Genomic DNA, 15755 nt, shown 5'->3' on the forward strand with positions numbered 1-15755 from the left:
GCAATTCTAGTTCAAACTGGCTTGAAAAAGGTTGTTATCGGGAAAAAGCCTAAGAATTTAAATCAAATAGAATGGGAAGATCTTGATGAAAAGGCCTTGTCTGCAATCCAGTTGTTGCGAATACGGTATTGTAGGAGGTATTGATGGAGAAAACCCCATCCGCCTTGTGGAAAAGGTTAGAGACTCTTTATGCGACTAAGTCACTGGCTAACAATTTAGTGTTGAAACAACGTCTATTTACGTTTCGTATGAACGAAGGTGAGCTTCTTAGAGTCACATTAGTCAATTCATTACTCTTTTAAATGATTTAAAGAACGTTGAGGTTCATATTGACGATGAAGATCAGGCTATGCTATTATTGTGCTCTTTACCCCCTTCATACAAGTCTTTCAGAGAGACCCTGATTTATGGCAGAAACAAACTCTCGTTCGAAGATGTGAACGGTCATTTGTTGAGTAGAGACAAACTCGACAATGAGTTTGGTTTAGATAGCAAGGCAGATAAGCAAGCTTCCATTTTGGTAGCATCAAAGAAAAGAGACAAAAGGTGTCGTTATTATAAAAAGTTAGGTCACGTCAAAGCAGATTGTTATAAACTGCGAAATAAAAGAGCTGCTGAGAATAACGAGGAAGATATAACTGGTGCTAATTTGGTCGATGAAAGTGGTGATTATTTTTTGTTAGTGTCAATAAGCGATAACTCCAAGTTCACGTCTAAGTAGATCCTAGATTGGAATGTTCTTTCCATATGTGGCCGAATAAAGAATGGTTCTCTACATACAGTTCAATTGAAGGTGGAGTTGTGCGCATGGGAAACGATTCATCTAGTAAGGTAATTGGTATTGGTACTATTAAAATTAGGATACACGATGGGACGATTAAGACACTCTCAGATGTTAGGTAGGTACCTGATTTACGAAAGAATCTCATCTCATTGAGTATTTTAGACTTGAAAGGATGCAGAATTAACATCGAGTCGAGTGACATTAAAGTATCTCGTGGAGCTCTCGTTTTGTTAAAAGGTAAAAGAACTAGTAGTCTTTATATTCTGGAAGGTTCTACAGTGACCGGTGAAATCGGATGTCCCTTGTCCGTTACAAAGTCGAAGTCAACTTGTTTGGAGCGGAGGCAACTTGGTCATAGGAGGGAAAAATGTATGACCGTTTCGTTGAAGATAGGTTCTCTTTTGGATGCAAGTTTTGAAAAGTTAGGCCACTATGTTCGTGAAAATCAAACTCGGGTTAGTTTTGATTTGGCAGTGTACAAGTCGAAGGCTAGAAGTCTTCCAGTTTCTAAGCACAAATTTGGCTCAGTTAATTCTCTGCATAGTTCAAGATAGGATCGTGGCAAGCTTTGGCAAAGATGGCGTTGTGGAAATATGAGTCATGGTAGAGATTTGTTAAGTGTGACTCATATTTCAGTCAAATTTGAGAAATAATCTTCCAGTTAAACTCTATTTATTTGTTTCAATCAAACACTGATTAGTTTAGATTATTTTATTATTATTTGACCTATGAATTTAGCCTATAAATAGGCTCTTTTATAATCTTAGAAAATACACCCAATAGATATTAGAACTCATAACACATTTAGAGAATTTTGTTTACATTTTGAGGGTTCTTTATTTTCGGGTTTTCAGGGTTTAGTTTTTGTCTCCATCTTTTGTACTCTTCATTCTTTTGCCATTATAATAAAATTATCTTTGCCCATGGTTTTTTTATTCTCTTTGGAGGGGTTTTTCCGAGTTAAATTTGTGTGTTCAATTTCTCAATTTATTCCGCTATTTTTTTTACTTGTTGCTTAATCGGGTTGATCCTAACACATGCCAATAAGAATAATGAGCAATATCGTGTATTATTGTGTATGAGATACGGAAAAGTATAAGATTAATAAATGCATTATGTGCGATATTGGTTGGTGGATGTTATACTTACATATGATGCACTTTATGCAACATTGTGTGGTGGAGGATATATTTGAAATACTATGCTACATATGATGCACACAATATGGTGGATGAAATACTTATGTATATGATGCATTGTATGTGCTAATGGTGTAGTGATTGGATAAATTTCAGATATCCAATTTAATATTTTATTGTTATTTAATATGGGCCATAATTGAAATTCATAAATGACAATATTTAATATATTATCATTGTGTTCTTAATGAAATGAAATTAATTTAAAATTATAGTAATTATGTAATTGCTTAGAGGATTAATAAAAGAGTTATATATATTGATATGAATTGATAAGAAAATAGTAAAACAGAAAGACCAATGACTGCTTATCAAAATGATAGTAATGTTATCAAACGCTTGCATAGCCTTTCTTAATAATATTAATATATGTGATTCATATTCTAAATGACAATGTTTGATATTGTGTTAATATACTTGATTATCATATTGCTTACATGTGATATATATACTTTGCTCAACCAAAATAAAATTTATTAAAGTCTCAAATAGAAGAACAAGCCAAAAGGTTAGTAGAACATGAACAATAAACAAACCCAAACTAACACTTAAAAGAGAAAATAGAATACTAGTAAGCTCTTAAGAAGACACCATCGTTGAGCCACCAAGACCAACTAAAGCTTACATATGATATATATATATATATATATATATATAGTTGTTCTAACAAGCATAATAAAAGGTATATGGGATCTAGATTAAGAATCACTAAGCTTCAACGAATGCTTAGCGCGATGGATTTATGTTCCATGAGCAGGTTAAAGTTGAGTTCGCGAATAGGATTGTCAATTCAACATTAAAGTTATGGATACTAGTTTGGTTTGTATATAGGTTTGTTATTCTATTTAGAGAACCTTAGTATATGTATATGATGAGAGAGTTGTGTAATTATGCTATTTAAAGTTTTGATTATGTTTGCTTAAGGTTAATATGGCATACAAGTTTAGGGTTAGTTTGTGGCATGTTTGAATGTCATTTTGAACTAGTAAATGGCTTAAGATTAGTTAAGGTTGCCTTGCGGTAATAAGGATGTATGTTTTGTAACGACCCAATTTTCAATGGTGTCATAAAATTTGGTTTTGAACTAAATTAATTAGGTTGAGTTAATAAATAATTAAAATAGAATAATTACGAGGCAAGTACAGATCGAGAAGGTCGAATTGTTGGGTATTATTAAATTAAAATAGGTTGATAAAAATAGTAAAGAGGCTAAATTGTAAAAGTATAATCACTTAAAAATTTTAATTAAGAAAAGAAAAGGAAGTAGTTAGAAATTAAACTAAGAACTATAGAATAATTAAACCAAAATAAATATGAGATAGTGGAATAAAATGATTAAATCCATACATCATTATTATAATTAATGTTTCATGTAGTGATCTTTCATTAAGTAATTGAATTAAATTAATTACACATAATCCTACCACTAATCTAAGTATAAATGGATGAAAAAATGGGAGAAAAAACAGAGAGAAGATAATTCTCTCCTACTTTCGGCTAAGAAAACTAAACAAGAAATAAAAAATGTAACAATTCGTTTTTCAGTGGTGTCGACAATGATAGTTTCGAAACTCCATTTCTAATGAGCGAGTCTATAATTATTAACATTTAATAATTACGAGTCTATTTTAATAATATATTAATTTTTTACTTAGGAATTTTATTGAATTGATAGTCAATTAAGCTATAAGGACTAAATCATAAAAGTGATAAAAGTTAATGATGATGACATCTTCTACTTATAGTTGTTTAATGATGATTATGGTTAATTACTTAAGGTTTGTATTAGATTAATTAAGATTATTAACCATTAATCTTAGTATATATATTAAATTAAAAATTAAAACATGAGCATGGCATGCTCACCTTCTTCCATCGAAACTTAGAGAAAGAAATAGGGTTTGGGAGCTTTCAACTTTAGTCCTTCAATTGGTAAATGATTCCAAGCTCGTTTCTTGTAATTTTTGTGTTTTTGAAATCCTAGGAGCTTGATTTAGCTAGACCAGAGATTAATTTGTGAAACTGTTAAAGTTCAAAAAAGTTACCATTGATGAATCTTGAATCTTTTGGTATTAAATTGTTAGTTTGTAAGCTTAGATATGCAAAAAGGACTAGTTTGTAAAGTGAAAATTGTTAATTTTGAACATAGGGACTAAAATATAATAATTTTGATTTTGGCATGAAATTTATATAATTATAAGTATTATAAGTCTATAGAAAGATGAAGTTGATATTGGTTTCGAAATCGAAGCTCAAATTTGAAAGTTATGACATTTTGGGTTTTAAGGACTAAAATGAATAAAAAGCAAAATTTTAGGAATTTTTATAAATTTAAAATTCATTTTCATATACATATAAAATAATGTTATATGATATTTTAAATTGATAGTTTAAAATTAATTACTATATAGATGAAGATTTGACTCAAGTCGAGGATAATCGGGAAAAAGGAAAAATTACTAATTATCCCTGCAGTGCAACTAGTCTGCCAATTTTGTCAGGTAAGTTCATATGGTATACTTATTTTTTGAACCTTAAATATATGTTATAATTTTAATATCTATAACATTAGTGAACTTTGATTTTTTACAATTTAGTACAAAAAGGGTGAGACTTGGAATAATTTGAAAATGGATAACTATGAACTTGTACGATGGAAATTGCCCTGATGAAACTTCATAAATGTATCTTGCACACGGTTACTGGTTGATTTCAGATTATACTGAGCTCCAACATTTGTTGCAGACTTGAAGATACGTGAGACACAGATTTAGCTTGGACTTGTAATCTGTTGTCGTTTTAAAGGTTTAGCCTAGACTGATAACCTTACATGTATTTATAGCTCTGGCCAAGCTATTTGATGTTTCGATATAATATTTAGCCCGAATGCGTAACCTGACATGATAGTTATGCTCAACTTAGATGAGCCTTTGATGAAATTAATATTTGTGTAATTAAGTTGTTTATTGAGTTTCATCGGGTAATACAATAATATGAAAGGTGAAGCGAAAATGAGATGTGTCGTGCATATGCTCAAATATATCCTAATGAAAGATCAAATTTCAATTATGAATATTTGTATATTTATGAATGATTTGGGGTTAGTGTGAATATGAATATAACTCACCTTATTGTATTATGCTTTGATGAATTAGGTAAACTTGATTATTCATGTTAGTTTTACATATGTACTTGTTATTTGAGGTAAGTTAATTGTTATTTGCATATGAGCTTACTAAGAATTTTGTAATGTTTACCTATTGTTTTTCCTTTTCTTGTAGATTTTGAATTCGTATGGCATGTACTTCGGAGTATCAAACGAATTGTAATGTTAAAATGTTTGAATCATAGTGAATCTGAACACTTGAGGTAATGGAATTTTGGTCAGTTCATAGTTTGCATTATATTATGTGAATATACATTTGAAATGCCATGTTGTAAGGAATAGATGAATGGTATGAAATAGCATGATTTGGTTGAATGGTTTATATATAAACTTGATGTGAATTGGTGCCAAGTGATAGCATATTGGTTAGTTGAACTTAGGAGCATTTGATGATTATATGTATTGTGTTATAAATGGTTTTGTTCAAGTTATGATTGTGCCTAAGGTACCATTTTAGGTATCATTTGATTTGAGCATGAATAAGTACTAAAATGTGATGATTTTGACGTTTTTGGCATTACGTATTGATACCTTGAATAAGAGCATTAGTACTTAACCAAATGAATTGTACTTTAAAACAAAAGAATGCTAATTTGGTATTGATATCAATATAAAGTATCAATCCTTGAAGATAAGTATCTATATTTAAATAATGGTATCAATATAAAATGACTTGTTTTAGATTTTGAAACTTGGCAAATGTCAAAATGGTATCGATATTGAATCTTGGTATCGATACCTATACTCAGATTTTGAAAACTTTGCAGTTTAGTACTTCTTCATGTTTGGGTCAACTTTAGAGATTCCGTAAGCTCGATTTACTCTCGGTTCTGTTTACAAATCATATTACGAATGAAATAATGAGTGAATTGGAGTTTAAATTAATTATTGGTTTGAATTGTATATGTTTTACTTTGATATAGTAGTAGTAACATCCTATAACTCGGATCCAGCGACCGGATCAGGTGAGAGGTGTTACAATAAATTTTCTCTTAAGTTTCTCCATTGCCAAACCTACATCAAAGGAAGTTTTAAGTTCTTTCTTCTTAATTTTCAATAGAATTTCAATTATAAATGATAGATTTTGAGGACCCATTGGTTCAATTGGATGAATTAGTGAGATTTCATGTAATTTTTCATTGATGGAAATCTTAGGAAATTTGAAATTAAAAGTTCAATTCATGCATGAATGATGTTAAGCTAGGTACCATATTTAGTTTAGATCATTTGATAAACTGTGGAATGTTAAGGACTAAATTGTAAATGATAAAAACTATAAGTTTTAAGAATAAATAATGATTATTAGAGGTCTCTATACTATATTTATTAAGTCAATTTTAACTTTGATCGTGTAAATTGTCAGAACCGAGTGTTTCAGATGTTAGATGTTTAATGACTAAATCGTATAATGCGCATTCATGCTTGTTTATCATATTTCTATGTTCAAATTATTTAACTAATGGATTTTCTGTACCTGAATTTACCGTACATAGCTAAAGATGATGCCAGGACATCAAAAATCAAAAGAAAAGGAAAAATCGTCGATGAATATCTAATCTAGTTTATGGTATCATAATTCGAGTTTTTTAGATAAATATATGTATATGTTTGATTCATTAAATGTCTAAAAATGATAATCTAACAACGTGATATATTCGAAAGTTACGTATATACTTAATTATCTGATTTGCGATGATTTGGTTGGTTGAATAGATAAATATATGCTTTTTGATGAAATACGATTAATATTAATGATATTTTCCATATTAACGTTTTCGGATAGAGTCATGAGTATAATTGGCATGCCACAGGTTCCATTTTGATAGGTTGGAGATCCAACGCTATGCGCGTACATAACATGACAGTTCTCTAATACCTTGGGGGTACAGGTGTGTTCTAGTGTGGTTGGTGGGATCAATGCACTTATGCCCGATTAGCACTTTGGTGTGTACTTGATGTGATGGCGAATTGATTCGAGTATCCTTTATTATATCCCATGTGGTTGATAGGGATCATAATGTAAAAATAATATATTGAACATGTATTAAATTGATATAAGATATTGATGTTACCATATGTTAAACTAGATGCAAATATCCTAAAGGTGTATCAAAATTATATCAGAAATTGAATAAAACATTATTGTGAATAAAATAAAATTATAATTAAACTATCAATATATATACATATCTTTGATATTAATATGAAATGATTAGTCGGTTAACTTGAATTATCATGTTATTTATTTTATTTGATTTTGTTATGTTTATATTTGAATTTGAATTATGTTAGCACCATTGAGTAACCATTACTTAGGCTACGGATTTGTTTCTTTCCATACATAGGTTTTGGATAAAGCTAAACAAATTTCACGGTTAAGCATTCAACTCTCAAGCTCAGCTTGGAAGCCATTACGATCCTATTTTGAATGTATATATATGTTTTGAAGTCATATGAAATATACCTAGGTTGGTTGACTTGTAGCCTAAGTTAATTTTGACACTTTTGGTAAGTGACTTATAATGTTATCTTGGTTGAATTTTATCTTTTGATTACTAGTTAATTATGTTTGATTATGTGGGTTTGAATGTGCAAATTGGTTGGTTTAGTAATGATGAATTGAAGGTTATAATTTGGATATGTTTAGATAGGTCAATTGGTTGAATATGTTTTTGTGGTTTATTTTAATTATGTTTAGGTTTATTTGACTAAGGCTTTGGATATTTAAAAGTGCAAAATTTTGACCATTTGGTCACTAACTCGAGACTTAGACTACTAAAATAAATTTCATTTAAATTTTGCATTCAAGAGCCTGAGGTCTCGAGACATTTGTATAATTTCGAGACAATTGTTCCTAGGTCTTGAGACAAGTGACCTTTATCTCGAGACAAAAGAACATCAAAGCTAAATAGATTTTTCCCTATTCTAAGTTTCTAGACAAGAACCCCTTGTCTCAAGACATTCAAACATCAAAACAAAAATAGAAAAACGGCAAAGGGTGGTCTTGAAACCTAGTCTTGAGACGTAAAGGACCTTGCTTTGAAGCTCAACATGTAGTGTCTCGAGACATGCTAACTTCAAAGCTAAAAATTCTAAAATAATTTATGACATGTCTCGAGAGATAAAGACCCTTGTCTCGAGACATAGACTTGAATTTTAATATTTGAGTTTGGACTCGAGTCTTAACTTTGATATTAACTTATTATAAACTAGTAAATTGATGAAATGAAATCAATGTGTATAAATGTGTGCATATGAATTCTTTTGATGTTTGAATTGAATGTATTTTGTTATACAGTGACGTAGTATGACATCACACATTTGGATCCGACGATTGAATTAGGTGTGCGACATTACGTGTTTGAAGTTATTGAAAGTGTCTTTTGTCCTATTTTGAGTCCAAGTATCAATTCCTTGCCATTTGGTATTGATATTAGAAATAAGGGTATCGGTGCCTTTAAAGTCAATACCTAATAGAAATTTCTAAATAGGTATTGTATCGATATCAAACTTTTTGGTATTGATACCAACTCCTCGGTATAAAAAATTGATAAAATTGTGCATTCATTTTGTTGGGGAGATGATGAGGGACAAAAGAAACTCCACTTATGTTTATGAGATAAACTTTGCAAACCACTATCAAGAAGGGACCTGGGCATTCGTCAAGCGAGAATAATGAACAATACTTTTCTCAACAAACAAACGTAAAAAATAATGAATTCTCCTTTCCGCTAGCTTATATTCTTAAAGGAAAATATAGTAGAACTAAGGCTTTTGATATTAATGGAAGTTAAACCCTTGGACTCTTGAATATAAAAAAGGCATCCTTCAAGGACGTGATATTTGCAGCAAAGGTAAATATGCCCAAGTGTGGACCGAAAGCAGTTCTTGGATGGACACTCAAAATGGTCTCAATCTGAATATGGTGAGAATTCATGATTCATCTATCCAAGGTAGGCCCAGGAAAAACTTTTAACAATAAGGATTGAGATATTAGTAAAGCGAGAGCTCTCCCTGTTGATATTGGTGTGATGGAGCTCATTGCTAGGACAATCAACTTTTTTGCTAGGACAAAGGTGTTTCATGAACCCAATTGTTGCAACCTCTCATCCAAAAATCTTCACTTACAAATGATATCAACTCTCCCAAATATGACTAATATAAAGAGTGCAAAAATATACAAGAATAAGAAAAATAGTTGATTAGAAAGCACTCAAGAAGTATACTGCTTTGACATTCAAAGCAGCTTATCTATAAACCTTGATCGATCGAGAAATAATTATATAAAACAGAGACATCATATCATCACGTATTCCTTTCCAATTATTAATGTAATTTCAGTATCTTTTTCCATCTCATTAACAATCATTTTGGTAATTTTCTTCACCTGAACCCTGGATCTTGCACTTCAGACCTTGGATTCTGCATCCTGGACCATGGACTCTACACCAAGGGTTTAGGGTCTTGAAATTAAGTTCAAAGTTGAAAGCTCAAGATTTAAGGTTCAAAATCCACAGTCTAAGGTATAAGACCTAGGATCTAGTTTAGAGTACAAAATCTAAAGTTTAGAGTTTAAAGTTAAGGTTCAAAGTCCAAAGTTCATATTAAAAAAAATCATCAAAATGATGTGTAAATAACATAAAAAATACTAAAATAACATTAAATAATTGATAAAAAATACAAGATGATGTAGTATATCTGTTTTGATTAATCTCAAAAGATCAACCACAATGGCTCATCGAGAAGCACGACAACAAACAACAGAAAATTAGAAAAAAGACAAAATATGAGCCGATATCAAGTCGTTAAAGCAGGCAAGTTAAATATGTTTGCCCAACCTTAAAATCATGGCTTTATGCAGACTCGGTCACTAGCAATAAACTGATCAAATCGCCAAACTGTAGTGATGAAGTCAAATCTTATATAATAAAAAAAAATATTTTTGCCCAAATTCAAATCCAAATAATATAGATCTTAAATAAGAACACTACTACATCAAAATGTGGTAAAAAATTCTCAAATTATTCTCAATAGACTACAACACAACAGCTTCAACTCTGGTTAAAACTCTTTCCCTTTTTTTTTTTTTTTGTAAAATAAAATTACAGTTATAAAGGGTTAAAAGGGTATAGATTAGTAATAAAAACAAATGACCTATCGAGTCAAGAAATGGTAAAAAGAACAATCATGGATGCCAAGAAATCACTGAACCTTCAAGTTATCTCCGTAGGGTTCTTATTAACCATTCCCCTCATCACCTCCTGCTTCACCAACTGAAGAAGGGTTGCCTTGCTCCAGGTTACTTATCGCTTCTGGTCCGCATATCCGCATCAACTCATCCTGTTACAGGAAGCAGCAAACCATAGTTGTTGATTACACATTCAAATGTAAATGGAAGAACTGTTTGCAACAAATTTGATATAAATAAATGATGCTCGATGATCAGCAAGGTACAGAGGGATGAGCGTTAATAGAAAGAGATCCTAGGTGAAGGGTGGCGTGGAGGCGGCTGTTCTATACCTTGATAGAACTATTTTCAGACGTAAGCTTCTCGCATTCATCTGACAGCTTCTTTAACTCATTTCTAAGGGTGTGGTTTTCATTTGCCAAGCTCTCCACCTTGGCTTGAAGCTCTTCACACTCGGCCTAGTGTAAAACCAGAAACACAAAAATAGAAGCTACAGATCTTAAGCTTGAACAATACGGAAATTAGATCAAGAATCATTAGTTGAAGAATATAAACCATTTTACCTGCTTGCGTAACCTTGACCTCCGAGCAGATTCCCTGTTAGACTGCTTCCTCTTCTGTCTTTTCAACTCACGTTCATCCTGCAAGAACCCACATCACCAATTTAGATAAAAACTGAATTTACGTATCTTGAAAACCAAACCATCTACTCACATCCGAATGCTCTAACTTAAAGAAAAAGGCATGTTTTAACAACTGGCTAGAAATTGAGTCAATTCTAAGGAATGAACTTGTGAAATTAGAAACGAAAATCACCAAGAAAAGCGCATACTTGAATCCACTGATCAGGCATCATAGCGCCAGCAGGAACAGTGGCTACAGTGCCAGATGCGTTAGGTCTGGTTTTTGCAGCTCCTGTGGCAGCAGGGGAAGCGCTCCATAGGTCCATTCCTATATTCAAAGTAGTTGCAGGCATAGAGACTATGGGTTCTGCGGGAACTAAAGCCCCAGCAGCTTTACCCTGTGCATTGGCTGGTAATAACAGGTGATTGTAGTTAGGAAACTATCACAGTATATAAAATCAACAAAATCGACCCCCAAGTCTATTACCAGAACTCACTAAGCTCCTTTCTTTTTTTTTCATACACTTGGACTTGGTCCCTCAGTACAATTTCCCCACTCTGGGTTTTATAACATTTCCAGGGAGTAAGTTTGTTTACTTTCAAAATAATCTGAAGCTCGTTTTGCTATTTATCCTAAAACAAAAGCAAGAAATTAGATATGGGAACTTAAAGTACCATCTGCAAGCATCTGCTCAAAGCTTCCCTTTTTGCCAGCATTGACTTCCTAAAGAAAAAGGAGTACATATTCATTAGAAAGGACAATTTTGAGCATAAACGTGATAGCAAGTAAAGCATGTTGATGAAGGAATCTGAAAACCCAAAGCAGTCAGTGCCGTTGATGATAATTAAATAAGGAACAATTATGCACATACTTGTTGATTACTCTCATCACTTCTGTCTGATGTACCCTCGCTGCCACTTTCACCACTGTTACAAAAGTTGAATAACTTTTTTCAGCTAAAACCCAATGTCAAGAATGAATGTGAACATTGTGTCAAGGAAAAAAAATACTGAAACATCAAAAGGATCATGCACCTTTGAGAGCCGCCATCGTTTCCCGAGCCTGAAGTGGCCTTTGCACTCTCTCCAACTTTGCTTCCCGAAGATCCCTTGGGCTTTTTGGTCGCACCCCGATCCTTTCCATCAGCACCATTATTCCGTGCAGAACTTGGCATCTATAGACAATTTGGAAAGAGAAAAAGGCATTTACTTTACGTAGTAACTGAGAGTCTAAAAGAAATACAAACAGCAAAAGGAAGCAAATAAGGAAAGAAAAAACTAATTACCGGTGCCATATTAGGATGCGCATACACTCCCCTTGGAGGATATACAGCTGGGTACGGAACCGGGGTACCATATGGAGGCATTAGAGGATGCTGAAAGATTATCAACAAAAACGAAAAAAGTAAGAACATATCTCTCATCAAATAAAGAACCAAAATATTGCGAAATCATGTTTTCATATCACCTGGCCTCCCCATATGTATGGATGCGGGGTTGGTGAAGCAACGGTTGAGGCAAATAATGGAGGAGTAGCTGCAGCACCATAATAAGCCTAAACAACAAGCAGAGTTGTAAGCTCAAATGGTTACTTACATAAATGAGATTAACAATTAGAAAGTATATAAAACCCCATGATTCAAGGGCATTAGTCCACTAACCTGCATTTGGGTCGACCAATCAGGATATGACACTGTTGTTGGCATTTCCTATAAGTACAAAGTAAATATGTCAGCACAAGTAACCCACACGTTAGCGATGAGAAGGCAAGAATAATACGTAAATAACCTGAGTTGAGGCAGTAGGTTTGGAAGGCTTGGCTGGTGTGCTCTCCTCTTCCGTTCCCATATCACACTTATGTAAACGTCTTAATTTCAAGAAATCAAGAATCAAATCCGTATGTCCTCGACCGCTTTTAGAAAGCACCTGCGACCCCGATGTGAAAACCATGCATCAGAAAGCAAAACCGAGCCTTGACAAAGTTTTTACGTTGATGAGCCAAAACATGATGCATAGAACATAGATACAAATAGAGTTCGGCATTGGCATGGTAAAGTTAAACCATTTCAAACAAGAACGATAGTACAACCAAACCGAGCTCACCAGTGTATGGTTCAGCACAAGACCTAACCTTTCCAAAGTAAAACCACATGGGTTCTTTCGATCCTCCATAAAACTAACTTAAAGAAAACAAAACATCTATTCTTGTCCTAACAAGTTAAGGAGACAAAGAAAACCATATTTGTAACTGATTTTGTGATATCGGAAACAAAGTAGAGTATCACAAAACAACTCTTCCATAACCGACAACCTTGAAATAATAATAATAATAATAATAATAATAATAATAATAATAATAATAATAATAATAATAATAATAATAATAATAATAATAAAACAAAGCAATTCTTCAATTCCCATAATTACCTTCCAGAAACAGTACAAGTTTCAACAATTCATATATTAGCCAAACATTTAGAAGGTGAGAAGAAACAGCAGAAATTGGCAGTATCCGTTTTAAAGTTTGTCAACATTTACCCCTCGTATTTCCAAAACAAAACGCATTAATTAATTCATTATTAGCACAAAGAATACGAGCTAATCTTAATATTCAGGCCTTAACCCGCAGGGATTGTGAGCAGTCAAAAAACATAAGCAAAGCTAAAATGAGAAAGAAAAAAAAAAAAACTGGACATTGAAGTTCAGAGAAGAAAAAGAAATTAGCAAAAGTCCAACTACATAATAAAAAACTAAAGCATGAGATAAAAGATCTTGAAACTACAAATAACTCAAATTTAATGAAGAAACACACACACACACACACACAGAGGGAAAAAAATAGCTTCTAAATGCTCTGAAATTACAAACAAAAACAAAATTAAGAAGAAAAAGAAAGAAAGGAAGACCTGTTTAAAGGCGTTGAAGGGGAAAGTGAAGTGGAAGGGAATTTATATAAATAATGCTCTTCTTCTTTTTTTCCCCCTTCTAGTATTTCCTTGATCAAAGGGTTGAAAATTGAGGATTAAAAAAGAACAACATAAGTGAAAAATAAGAGAAGAAATTATTGTTTCTATAATTGGCGTTTGAAACAGTTTGGGAGGGTGAGAAACAAACTTGGGTAGTTGGTAGAGTTAAAAAGAAGTGATCCAGTGTGATGGTGTGCGTGGTAGCTGTAATGGGAAGAGTAAGTCGATGAGGAGGTAAGGAAATGGGGAAGAAAGAGAAGGGAAAGGTGTTAGGGTTTCGCGGGGGACACGTGCTAAGAAAGAGGAAGACAGCTGGGATGGTTTAAGTGGGTCAGGCTTATGACAAACCATTCAAATGGATGATTCATCAATTTCTACTGTGGAGTTGAAGAGTTTAAATATCCCAAGAGGATTTGCTAAATTTCCTGTCGAAACTATGTCGTTTTTTTTTCTTTCTTTTCTTTTGGTTGGGGGGTGATTTTGGCTATCGTTTCTCTTTTGTTACTATTTACGGTTACTATCCATTTCGGGCTTTGGGCTTGTGTGGCTTCCACGTCGTTCAAATATTATCCGTAAATGAGATTAGTGTGATAATTTTGGACAGATGAAAAATAATAACATTTATGACAAATAAAGGATGTCGAAGAATAGGGCCTAAGAATTGTCAATCTATAGAAAAACCGAGGTGGAAGTTTTAGGGTGATGTTTTAGTACAAGGTAACTAATGATGGATCTTGTGTCCCTTTGATCATAAACGAGGGATATTTATAGAAGAATTAAGAGTGAATCTCTTATAAAATGTTTGTTTTCTAACTTTGAACTTAGGTTAAGCTATGGTTTAGATATATTTCGATGCGACCATTTTCGAGTTTGGTATGTTTGGGATGTCAAAAAAATTAATGAGATTGGATTTAATCAAGGTTCATCTCTAAGGCTTACAATAAACAAGTGAGTTCATCAATTCTTATATTGTCAATGTCATTTGTTCCATCAATAATAGTCATTCACCTTTCTCACCAGCTTCAAAATTGAGTATTCTTTACTAAGGGCAAAAGATTAATTTTTTAAGATGTCACAAAGCTTTGCATAGAATTCAGATAAGGTCTCATTATCCTGTATTCTTAGAGTCTTAAATTTTACCGTCAACATCTGAAGTTTGGACTACTTCATAGAACTAGTCCCTTCATGAGCAATTTTGAAATAGTCCAAGCTCTTCTAGTAGTTAAGCATTTAGAGATTCGTCCAAATTCTTGAGGATCAATTCAAATCCATAGAAATTTGCATTGAGGCCTTTGGAGTTCGCATTAGTCATTTTTTCTTTATCATTGGTCCAAGTTACTTCATATTTGGAAGTCTTCACACTAATTAAATCACTGGATAGTGGTTTCCAACCAGTCAAAATTGAGATCATTCTTACCTTCCAAGAGTCATAGTTTGTTCCGTCCAGCATGGTGGGTCTTAAGATTAATGATCATTTCATCTCAATTACAAATAAATGACATGATATCCACTTAATACATCAAGTGTTTAACTTTGATATCAATTGTGAATTCATTGAATTTGGATTTTAGGTTTCGTTCAGTTGTAACTTGACAAACTGTCTAATAGTTATAAAATAAGATATGGATACAAAAGTTTGGTTACATATTTCAAAAACTTCTTATGCCTACGGGCCCTTGCTCAAAGAGTAATCAACTATAAATCAACAAGTGCAAGATGTGATTTAAGTTCAACTTACTTACAAAGTTGCAACCTCATCCTATACGCCAACCTAGATCACTCTCTCGGTAAGCCCTCCCTCCCTGAAAAATTAATTGTAAATTGATGAG

The 15755-nt window shown here is 32.7% G+C and overlaps 1 protein-coding gene across 1 annotated transcript; it reads right to left on the bottom strand.

Annotated features, from left to right (window-relative positions):
* Positions 1-10088: 10088 nt before the first annotated feature.
* LOC108476919 (G-box-binding factor 1-like) lies at positions 10089-14306 on the bottom strand. The gene is made up of 12 exons (XM_017779293.2): positions 13867-14306; positions 12749-12886; positions 12622-12669; positions 12429-12515; positions 12247-12336; positions 11996-12135; positions 11833-11887; positions 11636-11684; positions 11170-11369; positions 10901-10978; positions 10670-10795; positions 10089-10489 (listed from the first exon to the last, which is right to left on the bottom strand). The coding sequence occupies exons 2-12, from the start codon at positions 12806-12808 to the stop codon at positions 10388-10390; spliced, it is 1035 nt and encodes a 344-aa protein (XP_017634782.1). The 5' UTR covers positions 12809-12886; positions 13867-14306; the 3' UTR covers positions 10089-10387.
* Positions 14307-15755: the final 1449 nt, after the last annotated feature.

This window comes from Gossypium arboreum, chromosome 12 (assembly GCF_025698485.1).
Source record: "Gossypium arboreum isolate Shixiya-1 chromosome 12, ASM2569848v2, whole genome shotgun sequence".
Taxonomy (NCBI): Eukaryota; Viridiplantae; Streptophyta; class Magnoliopsida; order Malvales; family Malvaceae; genus Gossypium; species Gossypium arboreum.